The sequence below is a fragment of the Neovison vison genome, chromosome 3 (genome assembly GCF_020171115.1).
Source record: "Neovison vison isolate M4711 chromosome 3, ASM_NN_V1, whole genome shotgun sequence".
NCBI lineage: Eukaryota > Metazoa > Chordata > Mammalia > Carnivora > Mustelidae > Neogale > Neogale vison.
Window position 1 is genome coordinate 147,734,673 of NC_058093.1, and position 22,506 is coordinate 147,757,178.

General features: G+C 47.3%; 1 protein-coding gene across 3 annotated transcripts in view; it reads left to right on the top strand.

The window, feature by feature from the left end:
• The window catches only part of MYO5B (myosin VB), a 333,183-nt gene that overhangs the window by 87,220 nt on the left and 223,457 nt on the right, over window positions 1-22,506 (top strand). Inside the window, exon 1 of one of the 3 annotated variants that reach the window (XM_044243015.1) lies at window positions 16,044-16,118. The exons of the other annotated variants lie outside the window; for them this stretch is intronic. Coding sequence (XP_044098950.1) covers window positions 16,059-16,118 — 60 coding nt within the window. The 5' untranslated portion in view covers window positions 16,044-16,058. Of the gene's footprint in view, window positions 1-16,043; window positions 16,119-22,506 lie in introns of those variants that run through there. 3 annotated transcript variants of the gene reach the window in all.

The window sequence follows — 22,506 nt, forward strand, 5'->3', positions numbered from 1 at the left end:
GGGGACCTCGGAGAACTAGAGCAGCTTTGGAAGTTACACGAGAAATAAATTTGACGTTGCTTGGCCTGTCAAGCACACAATTTTTCTGGGGATTGTTTTCTGTTTGTATTGTTTTATTCTTACTGTTTTCCAAAATCATTGATTTGTGATAGTTTGGAAATTTAATATCCTTTACCAAGGATAGAGAAGGGAGAAGTCCTCCAAAGCCTTATTCTGTTTAGTAATAATAGTTAAGGGGCACCTGGGTGGCTCAGTGTGTTAAGCCTCTGCCTTCGGCTCAGGTCATGATCTCGGGGTCCTGGGATCGAGCCCCGCATCTGGCTCTCTGCTCAACAGAGAGCCTGCTTCCCCCTCTCTCTCTGCCTGCTGCTCTGCCTACTTGTCTCTCTGTCAAATAAATAAAATCTTTAAAAAAAAATAAAAAGTTAACACGGAAAGCACATGTTCCGTGTTAGGCTTTCTGCTGACCGCTTTAAACATTTAGTCACTTCCAGTGCCCCTGAGAGGGCAGTACACGAGTGCTCTGGGATCTCTGTTGTACAGACGCAGAGTCCGGGCCTCAGGGCCCTTCCCTTCCCCAGAGTCAGATGGGCAGGACGTAGAGGAGCCGGCGCTTGACCTCAGGTCTGCCGCCTTCAGAGCCTGGCCTGCTCAAACCGCTGTGGGGTTCAGCGTCCAGAGCCCGTCTGGGAGGAGGACAGCAGCCTGGTGAGCAGCTCTGTTCCGGGCCCTGGGCTGGGGCCCCGCCCTGCGCTGCACCCCCTGGGTGGAGGGGTGTCCGTCTGGTGCTCTTGGGTCTTCCTCTTCCCTCTCTGCCTCCCTGGCTCGTGCTCATGGAATGTGCTACAGTCGGAAGACTATTTTTCGGTCTAAATGACAGCAGCTGGCCTGAATTCTTACTGAACACATTATTTTTCTTGGTCACAGTGTAATCCCTTGTGCCAAGCATGAGGGTTTTGGGGAAAATAATCCACCGAGGGAATGAATTTTATAGTTGCCAGTGCCCATCTATTAAAGATAGCAGTTGGCACACTCTTCCTTCCTGCCTCCTGATGCCTCAACAGGCTCCTCCCCTCTGTCCGTGTGTGGCATGTCAGGCTGGACCTGCCCAGGACTAGGGCGGGATGGGTGTAAAGGCTGCCTGGGAGTTCATTAGCTGAGCTCCTGGGCCCTACTTGAGACATGGGCTTTCCTTTCTCTTTGGGCAGCTCTGACTTGATGTTTTGTGCATTGTCCAAATTTTAACACAAATTCAGTATTAAAATATGGTGATTTTTAAAAAAGATTTTGTCACAGAGAGAGCGTGCATAAGCAGGCAGAGGCAGGGAGAGAAGCAGGCTCCCCACTGAGCAAGGAGCCCGATGTGGGACTCAACCCCAGGACCTTAGGATCATGACCTGAGCCGAAGGGAACGGCCCAGCCACTCAGGCATCCTACTGATTTTTCTTTTTTTTTAATATAGTGTTTTTAAAAGAAAACCGAACTCTGTCCTTTTCTTCTCCTACCTATGCCTCAGCTTATTCATCGGTAACATGGTGGTAACAATTTCTTCCTGCCCTTTTTTTTGTCAGGCTGACCTCAAGCCAGATGAAGTCAGCCTCACAAGCTGGATGCCTCAAAGAGGAGGCAAAGGACCATGAGATCCAGCTCAGGTGTCGGAGAGATCTTGATGATAGAAACAGGGCCATGAGGTGGAAGTTTAATCTTTTGCAATCTGATCCCATTTGTTCAGTCTCGGGACTTAACTGGGGAAATCGATAAAAGGAGTTAATTGCGTGTTCTCTTTTTCATTGGTGTTCGCAGCTCTTTAGGCTTTGGACAAAAGCTAAACTCTCATGTGCTTGAAGCTAAAATAGCATTTGAGATGCCTGGGAGATAAGAGCAGCCTGAGTTGCTCCTGCGGAGGATAACGGAGGAAGCCTGGAAGGGAAGTGGGGGCAGGATGGGCCTTTAGGAGTTGCTCCCTGAAGGACTCAGCCGTGAGCGAAGCCCTGTACAGATTCTGCCCACACAGGCCCCAAGGTACCTACCTCTGGGTAGTCGGTGCTTTTTTGGACAATCTTTGAATCTTCTTTAATTTTTTTTTTTTTTTTTTAAAGAAAGCTCTAACCCCCAATGTGGGGCTCAAACTCCTTACCCCAAGATCAGGCGTTGCACGCTCTACTGAATGAACCAGCCAGGTGCCCCTCTTTCCAACACTCTGTAATGTACGGAAACAAATTACAATTCCCCATCTGAGCCTGATTGCAAGGCCACACTTGATGTCCAGACATAAAGAAAAGGAAATAGCAGCTTTCTGACTTGAATAATTAAACCATGGCCCGGCGATGAGCTTGTCTCTGTTCACTTGTCCCTAATCTTTAGCACAAACATGAAACGTAGTTATCTGCCTCCAAATCATGGTGAGTCCCATGGTAAAGTTGGTAAAAAAGAAAAAAAAAAAAAGTTCTAGCAGGGAGGCATCAGAGACTCGAGGGAGAGCAGATCAGGCTTCTGGTTTTAGGTCAAAGTACCTCTTAAAAATGCTCTAGAATGGTAAATTTTCCAAGGACAGGTGTTTTTGTGTGCCCTGTTCATGGTTCTGTGCCCTGTTCATGGTTCTGTGCCCAGTATTTAGAATAAGGCTGGCCAGAGGTGAGCAGATTTTTTTTTTTTTTTTTTTGGTGACTGTGGATGGGAGCTTTCAAAAATGCCTACTTATATTCAGTGTGGGTGGTTGGGGAGGGGGCGAACGGGACCACTGAATCAGTTTCCTCTATCTTTGGGGCGGGGGAGACTATTGAATCCTGGTGATGGGAAAAGGCTCTAGAGGTACATTATTCATAAGCAGTCACTGAGATTCCATGTAACCTTAATTAAACTATTTGAAAGTTTAATGTTGGTGATAGGATTCGGTGTTGGAGATTTGATGATCGTCTTGCATTAATGAATGTCTCATTGAAATAAATGACCCAGTTTGTTTTAATACAACTTTATGGTAGTGGAAGTAGGAAGTCGCTACACTGGAGGGTGTTGGAAATTGCTTCATTTTCATAAGTCTTTCCAACAAGGGATTCTAAGATCATCATTAGTCATTGTTGTTTATTACAAAAAGTTACTGGGCTCCTACTTTGTGCTAGTTTAGAAACCTTCAGTGTGTGGATGCGTGCCTGTGTGAAGGTGTTAATTGCCATAATGGAAGATAGACGCAGGGTATATTGGGACCTAAAGCGCCTGAGGCTATGTGGAGCAGAGAGAGAGTTTCACAAGGGGGATCCACCATGTCAGGTACCACACATAGTGGGTGCTCAAAGGAAGACCTGGCTGGTGGTGGCTGGCTGCTCAGGCAGCGTGGAGTTTCCAAGCTGAGGGCCGTGGGTGCCCCTACCATGTGTCTGCCTGTGGAACCTGGTTTGGTGGGTGTTGGGTGGATGGTGGGCTTCGTAGGAGCCCTGTCTTTACCTCTTGATGGGATGTCTCTGTGTTCGTACTGTAATTTGGGTCAATATTGTCATCACTGTGTACAGAGAACTCCATGTTTATTCTGTAGCAGGGTTTCTCAACATGAGGCTCTGAAACCACTTGTGATACAGTTGTGTTGGTGGTTTATTAAAAACATGGATTCCTAGACCCATCCCAGTTCTCCTAGAGAAGAGCTTCCGATCTTTTTGTTGCTAAGCTTTCCCCCACTCAATATTTACAGGCCTTGCTTCCTCACTTCCATTGTTTCTCAGGGGTCACCCTTCAGAGAGGCCTCCTTTGACTACTCTAAAGCCCCAGTCTGGGTTCCCCTTCTTGGGTTGCTTCCAACCCACACACTTTACTATTCTTTGCAGCAGGTTCCTGTGCCTAATTTTGTCTGTCCCCTTGACCATTCATGAGTTCCATGAGTGCAGTGACCTTGACTCTTCCTCTGTTGCAACCCCAGTGCCTAGGACCTGCCCAGCATATAGTAGGTGCTGCATAAACATGTCTCCAAATGACTCTTGGGTGTGCTCAAGTTGCCCTTTAGGAAGCGGGGATGAGTTGGTAGGAGGCAGGCTTTGAGAAGGTTAGGGATGACCTAGAAGGCTGAGACTTTGATGCCAACATCCTATGTTCAGTGTGTAAACTTAGTTTGACCTTCATGAGCTAACCTGATTAGCACAAACTGCAGAACCTTAATTACTGGTGGTAATGGCCATATGGTGTGAGACAGGTGGCAATGGAAGGAACCATCATGGCCTTTTTCTAGATCTTAGGACTGACCCCTGAAGGAAGATCAAGTTCTCAGCCGATCTCTGGTTCTTTTGAGTTCTGGCTTAACTAGTTTCATCTAGAGAACCTGTATTTGAGAGAAAGAGGAATTCTGTCTGGAGAACTTTGTTTGGAGTGTACAAAGAGAATGAGACCCAGAAGGGTCTGGTCTTCTGCCTACTGATTTGAATCATGATCTTGAAGTTGGGTACATACCTGTTTTGGTCTGTGACTAACAATTAACTGCTCAGTGCCTTTTGTAGAAGATGAACTTGGCAGTTTTGTGAATAGAATTTGCTTCAGTAAGAGAATCGGTTGAACTTATTGGACTTCTCCAGCAAGAAATGCTCTTGATTATAAACGGCACTAGTGACACCTTTAGCGGTGGCCTCACGACAGACTCATGAATTGGTAGCAGTTAAACCCCGGGGTCAACAATGTGGAGAACAGAAGGCACAGCCTTGACTTCTTTAGAAATCGTGGGGCTCATCAAATTTGAGCAGTATTTCTTTTCTTATGCTTTATTTCCCCACCGTTTCTGTAGTGATCACTGCCAAAGAATGAAAACGTTAACAGAACCTTTCCAGAGGGAATGTGACATAATCCTGAAAAAGAAATCTCAGTATTGTAGAAATCTCATTACTGTGACCATTTTAAAGTAGCTCTCATATCTGCTCTGATTCTGTTTATAGCGCACTATCATGTAGGATCTTTTTCTGATGTTTGTGTTTAGTAAGACATTTTCTCATCTGAACTCGTGTTTGGTTTTGTGTTTTTACCTTTTGTCTGTTAACTGTATTGTTTATATATATTTTTTGATCTGTATTCTACACTAAGATCTTTCAGGTGGTTAATAGCCCTTAAAACAAACTTATTCTCCTCAATCCGTGCTACAAATATCTTTTTGGAAATTCTTGACTAATGGAGTAAGAGCTCAGTTCCTTCCATCTTCTGGACTCTGTATTTGAGAGTTCTGCATTTATAGTGTGTGATCATTTGAGGGACACATGTTTAGAGATAAGAAAACATTTCTCAAGGCAGGAGCTCATTCTTCTTTATGGCTGCATAATCTTCCACGACATAGATATACCACATCTTTACCCGTCGACTGATGGACACTTGGGCTTGCCATTGCAGTGACCTGTGTGGAGCTAGAGTGAAATAAGTCAGAGAAAGGCAAGTACCAAAAGATTTCACTTATATTTGGAACTTAAGAAACAAATGAGCAGAGGAAAGAAGAGAGAGACACCAAGAAGCAGACTGTTCACTATAGAGAACTGAGGGGTGGTGTGTGTGTGTGTATGTGTGTGTGTGTGTGTGTGTATGTTAGTTTGTGTGAGAAATAGGGGATGGGGATCAAGGAGTGCACTTGTGATGAGCACGGGGTTGTATGGAAGTGTCGAGTCACGATATTGTCCACCTGAAATTCATATTATACTGTATGTTAACTAAATGGAATTAAAATAAAAACTTCACAGGACGGCTGCTGGCTCAGTCCATAGAACATAGAATTCTTAATCTCAGGTTTTTAAGTTTGAGGCCCATAATGGGTGTAGAGATGACATAAAAATAAAATCTTTGAAACAAAACAAAAACCTTACAAAAAATTTGTAAAAACCCAGGACGTTTAACTGTCCTGAGAGGCTGAGCGCATTCAACACTGCTTTGGAATCCCACAGATCTAGCATCAAATCCTGGCTCTGGAAATCTTCAGTAACATGTGGTCAGCAGAAGTGCTTGATCTTGCCCTGTAAGTACCCCCACTTGGGTAAAATGAGAGGAGGCACTATTGTTCTCTGATACTTGGGTGCGTACCAGCTGCTGGGGGTGCCTGGAGCAGATGGTGGGGGCTGGCTCTAGCCCATACAGAGCTCCTAGAAGGAATAGTGAAGGAGACCAACAAGATAGTCTTTATTTGTGGGGAGACACTGTGGAGTGCTGGGAGAGAAGGGGAAATTCGGAGTGTGGGAAGAGGGTGATGGTAGTAGTTCAGGCTGTGTGGACAAGCTGACTTCTGAGCAAAGGCTTGAACCCTTGAAGCAGGTGAGGGAGCAAGCAGCATGGCTGTCCTTCTAGCAGAAGGACGTTTCTAGACAAAGGGAGCAAGTGCCCACGCTTGAGGGGTCAGGGGAGGCCTGGCAGTTGTGAGGAACATAGGAAGACTGCGGCGGGAGCTGAGCTGAAGGGAGTAGGATGTCAGGGGCTGGTTAGAGGGGTCCAGACTGTGCAGGGCTGTGGAGGCTACCGCAGGGTGTTAGACTTCTTGGACAGGAGCCAGTGGAAAATTGTGAGCAGGACCATGACACTACCTGTTCTAATTCTTTGATGCCTCTAAGAACCTTCCGGGGGTTGACATTGGTGTGTGGAGGGCATGTGACATGCAGCAGGTGCTCTGACACAATTCTCTGCAATGTTAGCACTGGTAGGAGTAGGGACCCATGCTTCTGTCCCCGGAGCACTGCCACCTCTGCCCGAGTCCCTACCAGTAGAGAGGTGTGGGCGAGGCTGGCGAGCTAGTGATCTGGGGTGCATGGTATACAGGACTTCTTAACTCTTAGGGGGTAGTTTTCAAAAATTTATGGCTCTTCCTCTCCCTATTTGGCTGTCCAGCTTAGCATTCATGGCTTCTCTCTCTCTCCTGTAACAAGTTCTACTTCTGTGGAGCAGGTCTGTGGTCTGTCATTTGACTGTGATGGGGCTGTCAAGTGCCCTTCCTTAGGGTATTGGCCTTAGGAACTTTCTCATTGTTCTTACAGCATAGAGAAAGCTGTGGATTGGGAGCCCGAGGGGCGAGCCAGATTTCTAGGGTCTTCCTAGTGCTAGTAATCTGTTAGCCTTGGGGCATGTAGCAACATTCAGGCTCATCAGCCCAGTGATTTTATTCTTCGTGGAGCCTTGGTCAGAAAGGACAAAGTCCTAGCATATGGGACCATTGAAAGTCAGGAACTGTATTGCATGAGAGGACAGTGTTTTACCCACAGCTCAGCTTTACTAGAGGCAGCATGTGTAGCTTCATGTTAGACTTGAGTAATTCAGAGCTAATTAGGGGGAAGGTATTCACGATTTCTGTTGACATATTTAGTATCATTAGCAGTACTGATTCAGATTATTAGCAAAGAGCAAGACTATTTTTAGGACCCTAGACGATTGCTATATGCCCACTAAAGCAGTGGGGTGGGTTATTGAAGATTCATGGTAGTAGGAGGCCCATCTGCACAGTTTCTCATTTCTGAGCTTTTTAGAAACATCAAGCTAGTGAAGGCTGCTTAGAGGAGTTGTCAGTTTCTGTCTTTGGTGCACATATTTTCATTACAACCCTAATGAAATCAAGTGGACTCGGTTGATTCGATGTTGTTAAAACATGGGTGAAGTAGTCTTCAATATTTAAAGTAGATCGAAACACTGTATTTATACAAGGGACTAGCTCACAACGGCTGAAATGAACAAACTGACCTACACACAGTGCCATGAACAGATCGCCGTTTATGCAGAGGAAAAGTGGCAAGATGCAAAAACAGTGCGAACTTGATGAAGTTCAATTATAGACAGAGCTCAGCCTGGTCGTTCAGATGTTCCTTATGTAAGTGGCCGAGTGATAAAGAGAAGCCAGAGAGTATTTTGAGAAAACAGGATGGTGGTTTACCTCTGCAGTTGGTTCTGTGAACAAAAGCTGGAGAGGGTGGCAATGAGGCCAGTTAAGGAGGCAGCCGGACACTCTGTTCTACCAGAATCGCCAGGACAAGCTGACATGGGAGGCCTCCGGTGGTGCTTGCCCTTAACTGATGGACCCCACAGGGCTCCGTATCAGAGTGGCCTATGTGAGGCCCTGTGCCTTCGTTATTCTAATACAGTGGTTTTTCTTAACCATTTTGGGGGGTTACATATTGCTTCAAAATTGGATGGAACCATTTTTCCTTCAGAAAAATGCACACTGCAAACACAGTCGCTGGTAATGATCTTACTTAACCTGGCAGCCTCTTATCCGTTCTCCATCGCTATAGTTTTGCCTTTTCAAGAATGTTGTAAGAATGGAATCCTGCAGGGGCGCCTGGGTGGCTCAGTCTGCTGAGCATCTACTGCTAAGCATCTGCCTTGGGCTCAGGTCATGGTTCCAGGGTCCTGGGATCGAGCCCGGAAGCCTGCCCAGCAAGGAGTCTGCTTCTCTCTCTGCTTCTTCTGCTGCTGCTTGCTCACGCTCTTGCACTCCCTTGTTCTCAAATAAAACATTAAAAAAAAAAAAAAAAAGGGAATCCTGCAACTTGTTGAGGTGGACTAAGGTGTAAGTTTCCCCATATTTCTTAGATTTGGTGTAACTGGTCCAGAGTGTTCAGGTTAAGGAGACTGTGGTTCATGGTCACACTGTTTTCAGGGAAAATAATTGCTCAAGGGCTGAGACCGCAATGACATTCTGACTTCCACGTCTGTCTGATCTTTGCAGCTGAGAGTCCCTCTGAATTCTGCCCTCCTGGCTGTCCACCCCACTCCGGTCTCTGCCCTGGGCCCAGCAGCTGTTTGCTGCTTCTCACCGTGCTTATGCCCAACTGCTAGTGACTGGTCTTTGTCTTCTTGGTTCCAACAGCCTCATCCTGGTCCACATTCTTACTGTGATGGCCTTTCTGTATCCTTCCTCTGCAATGAAAACGTTCTCCTAAACGACAGAAGGGAAGGGAGTCTTACTTCTTGTTACCAGATATCCTCGAGGACCCCTTCTTGAGTCCTCCTGATGGGAGTCTGGTGTGAGTGCTGGTGGTGGCAGAGGGCTCCATTTTGTTTCTTCAGCGGGTCCCAGCCCGCCTGCAGGTGGCGTGGCTCTGGCTTTTGAGATTGCCCGCGCTGACTGTGCGGTCCGGCGGCGCGCTGGGCCACATGCTGCCAGCTTGAAGGTTAACAAGGTTAGACGGCACTTGCAGAGTCCACATCTGTGCAGTCTCTGAGTAAGAACTGACCCCAAGGGCCCTGCAGAGGCCTGGTGTGCTGATGACATGACAGCCTGTCACCGTATTGGCTTGGTTTTCAAGCCGCACCTCTTGGCGCCAAAAAGCACCATCTCCACTGACAGGTATAGGATTCAAACATGGCGTGTCATCTGGGTTGCCTTCTTGCTGTCTCTCTTTTCAAATCCTAGCTGTCCAGAAAAGTCAAGTACCTTCATTCCGTTCCTCCTTCCGCAAGTCCCGGGTCCTTAGGTGCCACCTGTTTCCGCAATGGGCAACTCCTCAGGCCTGTGCCGCTTTTGGGAAGAGTCAGGATTGGACTCCACAGATGCAGTCTCTTGGAGGTGATGCTGCTCAAGCTAGTGACTCCAGAGTAACAGCTTCATGTGGGAAAGCCTCTTGGCTCTCCTGCTAGGGTCTGGTGGCTTGCCACTGCCCACCTCTGTTCTCGGCCCCTGTTTGCCTGAGTGTGGCCCTCTGAGAAGTATGCAAGGAGCCTGCAGCCTCTATTCAGAAATGTTAAATACTTTTATACCCCTAACATTTTCTCTGGTTGTAAGCTGGTTTCCAGGGAAACCAGGAATCAAGGTTATTGAGTAATTGCAGAATGCAAAAGCAAGTGGACTGGAATTGAGAAGAGAGGCAAAGAAGGAAGAATAATCTCCATTGCTCCTCGCTGCCTCAGAAGTTCTAGACTTGCTTGTGATGGTTCCACACGGCTGGAGACCTGGGGATGTCCTAGCAGTTGAAGGGTATCTGTCTGTGCCTGCTCACAGATGCCCACTCAGTGGAGAGGATCCTTGGAATATGTTCATGGGGAGCCAGGTAAAAAGACCAAAATGCTAATGCTACACAAAAAAGTTGAATATCAAAGGATGAGAAGTATTTGTCATTTTCAAACTTTGGGAAAGGCTACAGAGATTTATATTGACTTAGCTGTAGCTTACAAGAGCATGGTCAGAAGTTCATTGTTAGTAGTATTAATGATATTAGGGAGGAAGTGGTTCCATTGTTAAACACCCTCAAAATATCTTTTGGTCTTGATGCCTACACTACTTGAGCATTGTTCTTAATCCCAAAGAAAGCTAAGAACCACCACGAAGATATGAACAACGGAATTATATAACCTTTTGAAGTGGTGATCTAAATGAAGTCAAAGCATTTTTTATCCCCCAAAATGGGTACTTTCAAGGAGATTGTCAGTACATTTTGCATAACGTATAAACCCTGTTCCGGAATGATGCTTCCTGGTTGTTCTACTCATTTGGAACTCCATGCTCTTGATGGCAAATTATTAGGATCAATTAAATCTCAAAAAGATCTGACATAATGTTAGAAAAAGTTGTTAGGGTTTGACTGGAATCTTTTTTTTTTTTTTAATATTTTATTTATTTGACAGAGAGAAATCACAAGTAGGCAGAGAGGCCTGCAGAGAGGGGGGGAGGAGGAAGTAGGCTTCCCACAGAGCAGAGAGCCTGACATGGGGCTAGATCCCAGGACCCTGGGATCATGACCTGAGCCGAAGGCAGAGGCTTTAACCCACTGAGCCACCCAGGTGCTTATACCAGAATCTTTATAAAGAAAAAAAGATTGGTATTTAGACCACACTAAGGAATTTAAACAGGATAAGATTGTGAGATGTTGATGTAACTTCCAGGCAGGGTTGAACTGTGGAGGGTCTTTGGCCATTCCCTGCCTCCGTGGTTCAGGTTGACAGAGTATCCATGCAAACGAGTTAGAAATGGGGGGGACCAAGGTGTCAGTGGCTTAGGGAATGGCTAGACAGCACCCTTTCTCTGTGAAACTCAGGTCCTTTGGGTAAATTGAGGTCATGGCTTTGTTGAAATGCCAAGTTGGCTCTATGCCAAAGAGCGGGCTGGCAAGTCTGGGAACTGGAAGAGGCTGGAAGCCCAGGATAAGCCTGCAACCCTGAGCCCAGGCAGAGCCCAGGGACAGGAAGGAAAGGACAAGACAGAGCCTGTTTTGAGTGCATGATCACTACACCTGCTGATAACCTCCAGGGCACTGGATTGGATGCTGCTGTTCTGGTGGGGGGAAATGAGTTTCGGGGCTTATGCCAAGAACTTCCTTACTCTCTGGAGAGGGCAGAAGAGTCTCTTAGGAGCTGAAACAGAAAATGGGGAGGGGGAAGAAAGGAATTTGAGAAACTCTGGCTGTCATAGGTTCATGTAATCCTTTTGCCCTGGTGGTTTGGGTAGCTGAGTAGATATTAATGCACATGCAGAACATCTGTGGACATTTTTATTTGGAGATCCTCCTACATCGGGATGGGAGATTCTGCATTTCAGACCAGCTCCTAGGGGCCACTGCTGTTCCTAGTCTTTGGACTCTACTTGGAAGAGTTGGGTTCAGATCCTTCCTGCTGGCCATGCTGGACTGGGCTGGAGCAGCTTCTTCCCTGGATCAGGGGTGTTTGCTAATTGCAGACTCTTCCTCTGCCTTACTGTTCCTGATTTGCTGCCACCCTCCTCCTCCAGCTTCTTGGTGGGTCTGTGTAATGCTGGGTTATTGGGGACGGTTGTTACCTGGCTTCTCTCTAGCTGGGCTGCAGTCCTGCTCTGAGTTATCTCCTTTCCCCGGGGTTAATACTCAGGGTTTGTTTTTTTTTTTTTTTTTTTTTTTTAAACCTTATTATACGGCAATGAAGATTGCCTTAGGACTTCAGGTGAAGATTACACGGTACAGAGATGATAGATAAGGACCCAAGGGTACCTGAGTATTGCTCACTAAGTACCTGTCTTCCCTCAGGTCTTCTTAAGGAACAGTTGCCACATAGTCAACAAAGTTCCACTACATCTATGAGCCCGAGGGCATTGGCTTCCAAAGCGGAGTTCTGGGTTTGGAGCAATCATTTCTTGGGGCCTTAATTGGCCCCAGCTTCCCCCAGGCCACATCCTTATTGAGGGGTCTTCCTGCGCTCTGGCTTATCCATAGACAGTGAGGAGAGCAGGAAGGGCCCGGCACTGAGAAGCCTCTAGCTTGGGCTGAGTTTACTGATTCCTAGACCTGGAAGACAAGGCGGAGAGCAGGGAAGAGCACTGTGTGGGCTGTGGACTCCAGTGGCCATGCCCTCCCTGGTCGTAGTCTGTATCCTGGCGTCTAACCAGTCAGTGTCCCACGCTTTGGGGGAAGAATAAGGCATGAACCGGAGGGTGATTGGTACTCTTCATAGCATGCCGGCCATTTTTGACTAGGATAGCTCTGTTGCACGGGGATCTGGGATTTTGTTGGTAGTGGGCCTATTGCTATAGGAGTAGATACTTCCTAGATGCTCAGCGAAGCTGGGATTCCCAGGCCTGAAAGGGTGCACTCTCCTCACCTCGCTCGAGCAACAGAACCAGGGTGAGGCATCACACTGAGCATCTTTAGTGTGACAACTCAGGAGGAAAAAAAGATCCTGATTTAGCAGAAGCAGATGTCACGGAAAATACTTCGCTTTAACCATGACAAAGTGAAACTGTGAATTAGTCATTTAAGAATTTACTCCAGTGAACATCCAAACAGATGTGCGGAGATAGAAAATCAGCTCTGTGCTGTCATTGGACCACCCCTGCATGTGGTGTTTTTACTCTCTAGCAGCTCGCAGGCGGCTATGAGGAAACACCTGGGCTGTGAATCGTGGCTCTGAGCTTGGAAGATGACAAACAGGTTGTGGGAGGTAAATCTCTGAAGGTGGTTTTAGGACGCTCGTGGACTAGGGAGGCTTGCCTCTCTGTCCAGTGTTTTCAGCGAGCATATAAGCTCACGGCAGGCACATATGGCTAATGAGTACCCTCTACCTTTCAGTAGAGGGTAGGATACCCTGTCTAATGTTGGTGTCTCTTAGTATCCATGAAGCCAACTGGATTTGCAGGGAGAAGTAACTGGAGATACCTCATGTTTCTCAGCTGCTCCTTCTGTGAAGGCTCTTGGGACGGTTACTGAAAGGATGTTCAGCTCCATCCCTTCCGCTTAACAGCCGCTCACAGTTCAACCAAAAATGTCTTGACCTTGCTCACCGTCTCCTGGTCAAGATCATCTCTGGCTGAGAACCGCTTACTTCTAGCGTGGTTGCTGTGTTCCAGGTGTGAGCACTTGGCGCCGAGCGTCCCAAGAGCTGCCTTCGTTTCATTTTGCTAAGAGGCATGGCAGGAAGCTCTGCAGCCAGACCAGACCTTGGGGAGTGGAAGGAAGCGGGGCACCATGTTTGACTTGTGTTCTCTCAGGGTTCTCCTGTGTGTGCCACTGTTGCTCGACAAAGTGTCCCAAAACAAAGTCTTCACGTGTCCCTGACCTGCTCTGGAATCACTAATGCTGTCCTGTGTTGAGAAGCCTCCATATTCTCTGTCCAAACTCATTTCCCACGATTGCTTGACATGCATTTTTGGCTTGAGGTAGCGCCCCCCCCCCGCCCCACCTTTTGAGTTTTTATTCAGAGCAGCAGGTACAAAGATGGACAAAAGAGGGTCTTGAGTTGGAAATGCGTGGCTTCACACCTCATTAAGGAACTCCGGACTGAGACGTGCTGGGATTGTGGATTGTCTCTGCTGGTTTCAGAGAAGATGGGTTAAATGGACATGAAACGGGGACCTTGTACTGAAGCCAGAGAGCAGTCTGCTCTTCGCGCCATGCTGGGGTTGCTCCTACAGAGGGCGCTGCTCTCTCTCCTTCAGGGGAGGGTGAAGATGGGCAATATGGATGAAGATGGGCAATATGGATGAAGAGCTGGGTGCTGGGAGAGGGAGCAGATGGCCTTGGCACTTTGGGGGCTTGCTTGAATGGCAGGAGTTGGTCTGGGAGTCCAAGGTGCAGGGCCTGACCTGCCCTCCTCCATGAGCCACCCCTCCATGGTCTTCTGTTCGTACCTCAGTTACCTGTGGCCCAAGAGCAGGCAGTTGTCACTCCCTGCTTGGATCCTCCGGGAGCACTTACTGTGTAGTCGTTGACATTAGTTCCTTCCTGTTTCTAAGCCTTTTGTTGCCTGTTTCTTCAGTTCAAGTCCTGCCACCTCTGGAAGCCTTTGCCACACTCCCGTGCTATCACACTTCCAGTCTTTGCCACGCAGTTGAATAGTCCCGCGTTTCTGAAGCTAAGTTGTGGTTTATGGGCTACTTGGAGTGAGGCTCGTGTCTCTCTCGTCTCTGGGTTCATGACGACTAGTTTGGTACTTGGTGGTTGTATCACCACTGATTTTGACTGGGACATCTAACATCAATGTTCTGCTTTGATTGGAATCCAGAGAACATGGCGCCTGGGTTTGCAGCCTGTAACTCTGAAGCAGTAATTCCCAGTGGCCACCTTGGTCCTGAAACCGTTTGAGCAGAGGACCTATGAGCTAGTATGCTGCTTGAAGTCCATTTCTCTCCATGAATCTGAGTATTAACTCAAAGGATAGTCCTAAGTAAACAAACAAATCGTCTTGCTTGACGGAGAACGTTAGATACAAGCAAACTACCCTGTGGGGGAGTGTGAAATATCTTCACTGCAGCGAGTCATTGACTCTGATCTTGAGAGGTGGTCTCTTCCTTGGACTTGTTGGAAGCTGGTCAGTCTTGTCTTTTCTTGGCTCACGCTACTAACCTCTTTGACACAAACAGTATGGAGTTTCCCCTTTGTTTAAGGTTGCATATCTATTTCTTGGCTCATGATGTCCCTTTGCCATCCCAAGTCCTACTGTCTCCTTTCCTGTTGCTGTCACTGTGCCCTCTCTGTGCTTCTTGAATGTTAGTTTCCCCAGGGTCTGTGGTCTGTTGCCCTGGCTTCTTTGTTGGCACCTGGTCCTCTGACAGCTGTACCTGCTTCATGAGCTGTCATGGATTTGCCTCTAGGCCTTGTGAAGTCTTGGGACCTGTGTTAGAGGATTCTCCTCCTCTGATACCTGGCTTGTGTCATTTGATGATACATTATGGGGAACCAAGGCTTTTTGCCTATTCTGTCTACATAGCCATCGTGCTCATTGCCTGAGAAATAAGCCCCACGTTCTGCTACTGTACAGCGAGGGAACTGTTAACACACAGACCAGAACTTGCATGTCTAGATACGTTTTATTGTTGCATTAAGTAACTTTAGGAATATTCTCACCACACTGCTATTGCTTAAGTTTTGGAAATTCTCTTTGGATTGTGTTCCAAACATTTTATAAGCTGCACATGGACCGGACAGGTTTCGGCTGTATCACTCAGTCTTTATTGAATGTTTTGGTTGGGCTAGGTAGTGTCCTAGCTCTGGGAATCAAAAGAGTGGTTAGGGTTACTTTCCTGGGGCCTTCAGTTGGGTTGAGACAAGTGTATGAATAGCTCTGGGTCCAGCCAGATGCGTTGGCATGCCCCGAGATAGGCAGGATGGGTTTGCAAGGTTCATCTGTGGGGAATGGGTGTGGGAGGAAAATCAGAAGGCTTAAGAAGGACGGGGAGGATTTCAAGAGGATGAGATGGGGGAGGGATAGGAACATTCCAGGAAGAGGGAACCATATCAGCAGCAGGATTTTGAAATTTACTTGGCTTGTCCAGGAAATTGAGTAATTTGATTTGATTCTCTTAACTACATGGGGCAGTGACAGTGCCTGGTCACACTGGCCCCGTGGGTGGGTGCCAGGTGAGGCCACAGGGTCTGCTGGCTCCGTGGGGCTTCCCAGAGGAGCAGAGAGCAGACCGTGTCTGACTGTAGTTGGTATATTGTGGCATGCTGAGGAACTAGTATAGAGTGTAAGGCTGGGCCCCGGCAGGAACAGGAAAGCAAGGCAGTGTGGGGAGGGGATTGGAATTTTTGTCTTTGTTTCCGTTTTTTTTTTTCTGAAGGCTATTCAGTGTGCCCAGGCCAGTGACAAAGGACTTAAAGGTCAGGCTGAGAGAGAAGAAACCATGGCCAGTGGAGAGTCTGAGTCCAGAAGGCCTTGAAAAACAGCCTAGGATGTTTGGTCTCAAAGGGCCTCTGGGAGCACTGATCCTTCCTGAACCTTGGCAACACCAGGTGGGTGTTTGAAGAAGATACATCTACTAGCTGCCGGTAGGACTGGTTAGAGAGAGACTGGGCCAGTCACCAATCTATACTGAAAGGAACAGAGCAAATGTTTGGACCAAGAAGATTCCCATGGGACAGGGGAGAGTTGGTGGGGGAGGCAGGTGGGAAAGGATTTGGTGATGGCTTTGATGCTGGGTGACCACAGGTCCTTTTTGGTCCCAGAAATGCCTACTTTATGCATATTGACCTGATATAGGTGAGTCCTGGAAAGCTGCCTTTCTGTAGGTCAGAAATGGCCAAGTGGGGGCTATTTCTTATGGTTCAACCTAATGCTTCCCTTCATTCTCAGATGTTTGGACAGGACATGACTTGGTCATCTAGTTGTTGAGTGTGGAGGCATAGGAAAGTCCTTTCCAAGGTTCTGAGCTTGGTGACCAGGAGAGTGGATGGTAGTAGGAGTATTGAGGATTCAGAGGTGAGTGGGACCTACCTTGGGACCTACTCACACCTCCACATGATCCATTGTCACTAAAGAGACAACATTTTTACCCCTGAGGGAATACTCAAGAATAATGCCTCTGAAGGTTTTTTTTAGGAGCTGTAGCAGCCATCATTTGGGCTTTTGGAAGACTGCTTTGAATGGCACGACTCACTTCGGGGCGTGTGGGTTCGGGCGGCTCTGTTGATGTAAGGCCCTCTGTACCGAGGAACACTCCTCGGAGGTGGTTAGAGCAAGTAGCTCGTCAGCCAAGGCCACGGGGTTCATTCTTTAACTTTGTCTCTTAGATGATCGTAGATCCTTTTGGAAGAAGTCAGCCAGCCTCACAGATGGTTGCCTTAGTAGCAAAGGAGGCTAGACATGGGCGTGTCTGTGGCTCAGTGAGGACGCCTGTCCTCACTCATGGAGCCCTGTGTGTATGCCTGCCTGATTCATTCTGTATCCAGTGGAGAAGCAGAAATACCACTGGAATAAAGCTGTTTTTAGTCTTTTTTTTTTTTTAAATAAAGATTTTATTTATTTATTTGACAGAGACAGTGAGAAAGAACAGAAGCAGGGGGTAGTGGGAGAGGGAGAAACAGGCCCACCACTGAGCAGGGAGCCCGACACAGGGCTCCATTGCAAGACCCTGGGATCACGACCTGAGCTGAAGGCAGACACCCAATGACTGAGCCACCCAGGCACCCCAAGCTGTTTTTAGTCATGATACTAAAAAGGTCTTCCTTCAGGCCCCTGACTCCATGGGTTAAATGTAGGCCACGGTGTGCTGAAGAGGGAAATACGCAAGTAATTCCTCTCACTTCTGTTTCATGGGCCGAATTGTTGGCTGTGCCAAGGCATCAGTCCTCAGAACATAAATGGCTTTGACAGGCAGACTATGACAGCAGAAGTTAGTTTAGTGAGAGTACATTTTTATTTTTATTCTTGAAATGGGTGTGCTGAAGAGGGTCCCACTGGGGGAGAGGCTGTGCAGGAAATGTTTAAAACCTGTAGGTGTCTGTTGCTACGCAGGTTCATAGGAAGCGAGCCCTGGCTTCAGTTTTTGTTGGTCTAATAGTTAACTGTCAATGCTAACAGTACTGCATCAAGCGGCATCATGTGTTCCGGAGCAGGTGCATGGGTGAAGAAGTCTAAGGACACTCGGTCTGTGTTAAATATTTGATAAAATCAACAATGATCTGTTGGTAGTTCTTTTCTTTTTTGCACAAAGTGTTGTCACGAGGAAGGAGTATATGATGGGGGTGGGGGTCATCTCTGCAAGTCTCCCCTGGATGGCTTATTCCTTCCCTTCAGGATGAACCACCATTTTCCAGATGTTTCATTATGGAATCTTTAATATTTTGATTGCATTCCTTCCAAGAGAGCTCAGGAGTATGATAGACAACAGGAAAGATGAAGAAAACCAGATGAGTATCCTCATTAACCTTCCCCTCCTTTTCAACACTTCTCCTCCCCTCTAATCCCACCTGCTCAGAGAGAAATTCAAGTTTTGGTATACACTTCCCAGACCAGCCCTTTGCATACACAGACCATGTCTCCATAGGTGTCTTTTTTTTTAAAAACAAGGATCATACTCCATATGTTTTTGACTTACATCTTCCATTTAATATACCTCGATTATCTTTTCAATCGCATGTGCTTCTCTACTATTCAGGACTGTGAGACTCACAGGGATGACTGCATGATGCTCTTAAACCCCAAGCCCCCGCCCCACTGTCGAGACAAACTTAGGTCAGTTCTCCAATTTTACAACAGACCATGCTGCGGGCCACACCCCTGCGGACTCCATCCCGTACAGGTGCTGCCGGCTGTCCGGGTGTCCTCCTCTTACGGTTCCGCCAGCCGGGGGCGTGTTGCTATTTCCTCACCTCTTGGTATTATCAGCTTTAAAATTTTTTTGGCCAAATGCATAGGTTAAAAAAAACAGCATCTTTAATGATCATTTCTTTTCTTTCTTTCTTTTTTTTTTTTTTTTAAGATTTTACTTATTTGGTAGAGACACAGCAAGAGAGAACACGGGCAGGGGGAGTGGGAGAGGGAGAGGCAGGCTCCCCGCTGAGCAGGGAGCTGGGTGAGGGGCTCAATCTCAGGACCCTGGGATCATGACCCGAGCCGAAGGCAGCCGCTTCACCAACGGAGCCACCCAGGCACCCCTTTGATGGTCGTTTCTTGAATCATGGTGGAGGTGGGGTATCTTTTAGTACGTTGACTGGCTCTTTGTAGTTCTGGAGTCGTCTCTTTCTAGGTTGCTCATAATTTGTACCTGATTTGAAGGAGCTTTTCAAAAATAATGGATAGTAAACCTTTGTCAGTTGGTGAATGTTTCTTCTGCCATTTGATCTTAAAACTGTTTGTGGAGAGTCTTTAAAAAAAATGTTGTCGGGGTGCCTGGGTGGCTCAGTGGGTTGAATGTTGGTTGAATGTTGGTTTTGGGTCAGGTACTGATCTCAGGGGCGTGGGATGGAGCCCCGTGCCAGGCTGTGCGCTCACTGGGGAGTCTGCCTGTGATTGTCTCTCTCCTCTCCCCCTCCCCTGCCACCCTGCTCACATGCACTGTCTCTCTAAAATAAATCTTTAAAAAATAATGAATGCTGTCAAATATGTCAGTCTTTTTCCTTAATGGATTCTGAATTTTATGTCCTGCTTAGGCTTTCAAATTCTTGAAAGTAAAGTATTTTTGGAGCCTAACAGTCCTGACATTTATTCAGTGATTCAGTAAGTCAACTAATATTAGAGTGTCTGCTCCATGGGTTCTGTTCCTATTGACTCCAGTACCCTTTCCTACCCCCTTAATTTCCATTTGAGCTCCACCATGTCACTGGCATTCATTCACAGTGGTGGCTTTTTACAAAATTGAATATCGCCCTGTTGGAAAGCTCAAACTTAGGGACCAGCTAAGCGTTTGACCAAGTCCTTCCAGGAACCCCACAGTTTCTATGGCACCTTACAACCCTTCTAGAGCTCTTTGAGCAGACGGGGTGCTTTTTTGTTAACTCTGGGCCCACACCATGGGCTTCAAACGCACCTGCTCTACTCAGGCTTGAACAATGACCAAAGCAGGAGCTCTGCTCTCTAATCTCCCTTCTCCATTACACTGTGTGAATCCCCGGCGTGTCACTGAAGCTCTTTGTGTCTTTTCTCATTTCTCAGACGGAAGGCCCAGTGATGCCTTCTCCTGCCTCTCCCGTCACTGTGACTTGGCTTCATGCTTCTTCAGGGTCTCGGCTCAGGGCTGTGTCCGTCCCTCTGGGCTCCTTGACTACCACTTCCTCTGCTCATCTTTTCTTCCCATCTTTTGAGCCTCTTATTTGAAATCCCTTCAGGGCAGGCGGTTGGTTATTCATTCGGATTCTTCTGTTTCTGCAGGCCCTAAGATATGTCTGCCTCATTTCCTGGACTCTGTCTCTGCAGCTGAAATTAGAAACCTGCAGAAGCATCACAGATGCTGGAGCCTCATGAAGTCACGGGCTCGAAATAGCCCCAGGCTCCTGGTGGCGGGCTCCGCTGTGCTTCCGCATGCACCCGCGGGGGGCGGCCCTGACTGGGTCTCTTGTTTCTCAGGCACTTGAGGATGGCTCAAGCGCATCCTCCCCTTGGCCAGACCTTTGCTTTTCCTTGTCTAATTTCCTCCCTTTTTCCCTTTTAGTGTGTTTGAAGTTTTGGGAGCTTTTTAGTACAAACCTGTATGTAAATGGAGTTTGAATGGGGAGAGGCTGTGAGCAGACACCGAACACCAGTCCGGAGGCTCCTGAGCCCCGCAGCACAGGGTGCAGCAGTGAGCCAGGTGGCTCTGGGCCTGTGGCTAATTTGACAAACAAATGGTGGCCTGTGGACCCCGAGGGCTTCCTGTACCAGGAAAGCCACAGCCTGTACCCCTAGAAAGATGACAGAAGAATAGCTAGATTTGGGCTGAAGTTTGGGGCTACCAGTCGCCTTCTGTTGCAGAGGCACCCCTTAATCTGAGTATACCTACTTTGCGGGATGGTCATGGGAATTAAGGGATGAGATGAGTGTACGTTGAATACTATGAAAGTGCCATCTGTAAATGGTAGTGATAGCCTTTCATATTTGTGGGAATTGAACTTGAGAATGAAAGGGCAGTTATGGGAATAAGTTGAACGCGTATGTTTGTAAATGCCCTAGGGGACTGAGCCGATGGAGTGCTACAGAACCGTGACCTGGTGTAGCGGGAGGGTGGGGGGGACACGCACCATACATTCGCCAAATGCTCCCTGGTGAATCAGAGCTGCCACGAGGGGCGCTGCCAGATAGTTAACAACTCGTCTTCAAACCGCCAGTTCTGAGTACTAGAGGACTCAGGCCTGTTGCCTTTGGCCAGGGACGAGTGGCTGCAGTGCTTCCATCGGCAGACGTGGGGCTGGTGCTCTTCCATGTCTTCAGGCAGGGCCCCCTCTTAGGACCATTTCCTTATGCAGGTGGCACAAGAGTGGCACGTATCTGCTGTGGGCTGATTGGACATCCCCTTCTTTGCAGAAGCAGGCTTATTCTGTTTGGGGTATGTAGGTTGTGTGGGCTGTCCTAGGAACCTATTTCTTCTAGGATGGTTTCTATGGCAAAAGTGAATTCTGAGTTCCACATTTAGAACTTAGAACCAGTTTATTTGCATGTTGATAAAGAAAACCTCACTTAACGCTGTAGAAGGATGTGGGACTGTGTTGTAGGGGAAGTGGTGAGACATTGTGGTTCTTTCTGAATGGATCCAAGAGGTAGTAACTCCCTGGTGTTGCATTGTAACACATGCCAGGTCAGTTGTAGGAAGACTTTGGTACATAAAATGCTAGGAGGCTTCTCTGCTTTGATTTAAAAAAAATTTTTTTTTTGAAATCTTGGTTTAAAATAACAAAGATTTTTAAAAAGGGAGCAGGAGTACAGCAGAAAACCCCCCTATGGTAGGGTCATGGTGATTGCCCAGTTCAATGTAAATGCGGCTTGTGGAGCATATGGAGGTTGTTTGTTGAGTTCTAGATGGATAAAGAAGCAAACCCGATGAGGGATGTTAGTCAACATCCTATAGATAGTGTTTCCTAGAATCCCTCTGTTTCTGTCCATTTGGGCTGCTGTAACGGAATCCCACAAATTGAGTGGCTTGTAAACTCCAAATTCTGGAAGCTGGGGAGTCCAAGAGTCTGCTAAGGCCCAGACCAGACAGTCTTCTCACTGCTTTCTCATGTAGCAGGAGGGGGATAATTCTGGTCTTTTTAGCCCTGCGTAAGGGCTTCACTCGGGACCTGATGACCTTCCAAAGGTCCCACCTCCAAACACCGTCCCACTGGGGCTTAAGTTTCAACATAATTTGGGGGGGACAAATAAGTTTTCCTCAGAGGAAGTGTTGGTTTTTCATATTTCGAACCCCTGAAGAAGAGTTCCTACAGTGTGAGCTTCAGATGAACTTGAATAAATGATACTTAAAAAGAAAGCTGACTAGCCTCTGGCTGGCCAGGAATAATGGACATAATAGACACTTTTTCCCCAATCGCTATTACCGAGGCAAGAGAAATCAATGTACCAGAGTCTGTCGGTGAGCATTTGGGAGAAACCCAACAGGTATAGTACACCACCCTTCCCAAGAAGTTTATTCTGGAGATGGGTAGATGAGATGGATATGCGGAACAGGGACTGGCAAAGACCGTGTGAAATGAATTGCTTTGCCACAAGTCCTTTTTGGAAGCAGCAGAGTATAAATTATACATCCAAGAATGCATACATTTTAAATGACCATGTGCTCAAATGTGTGATCCAGGTAATTAGGGAAACTGAACAATTTCTGAAGTACAGGCTTGAGCTTGAAAGGGGGCAGGGCCAGGGTTGTATAAGAGGGATGTGACAAAATGTAGCTTTTTAAAAGGAATTTCGTTGCTGTCTCTTCTATTCCTCATG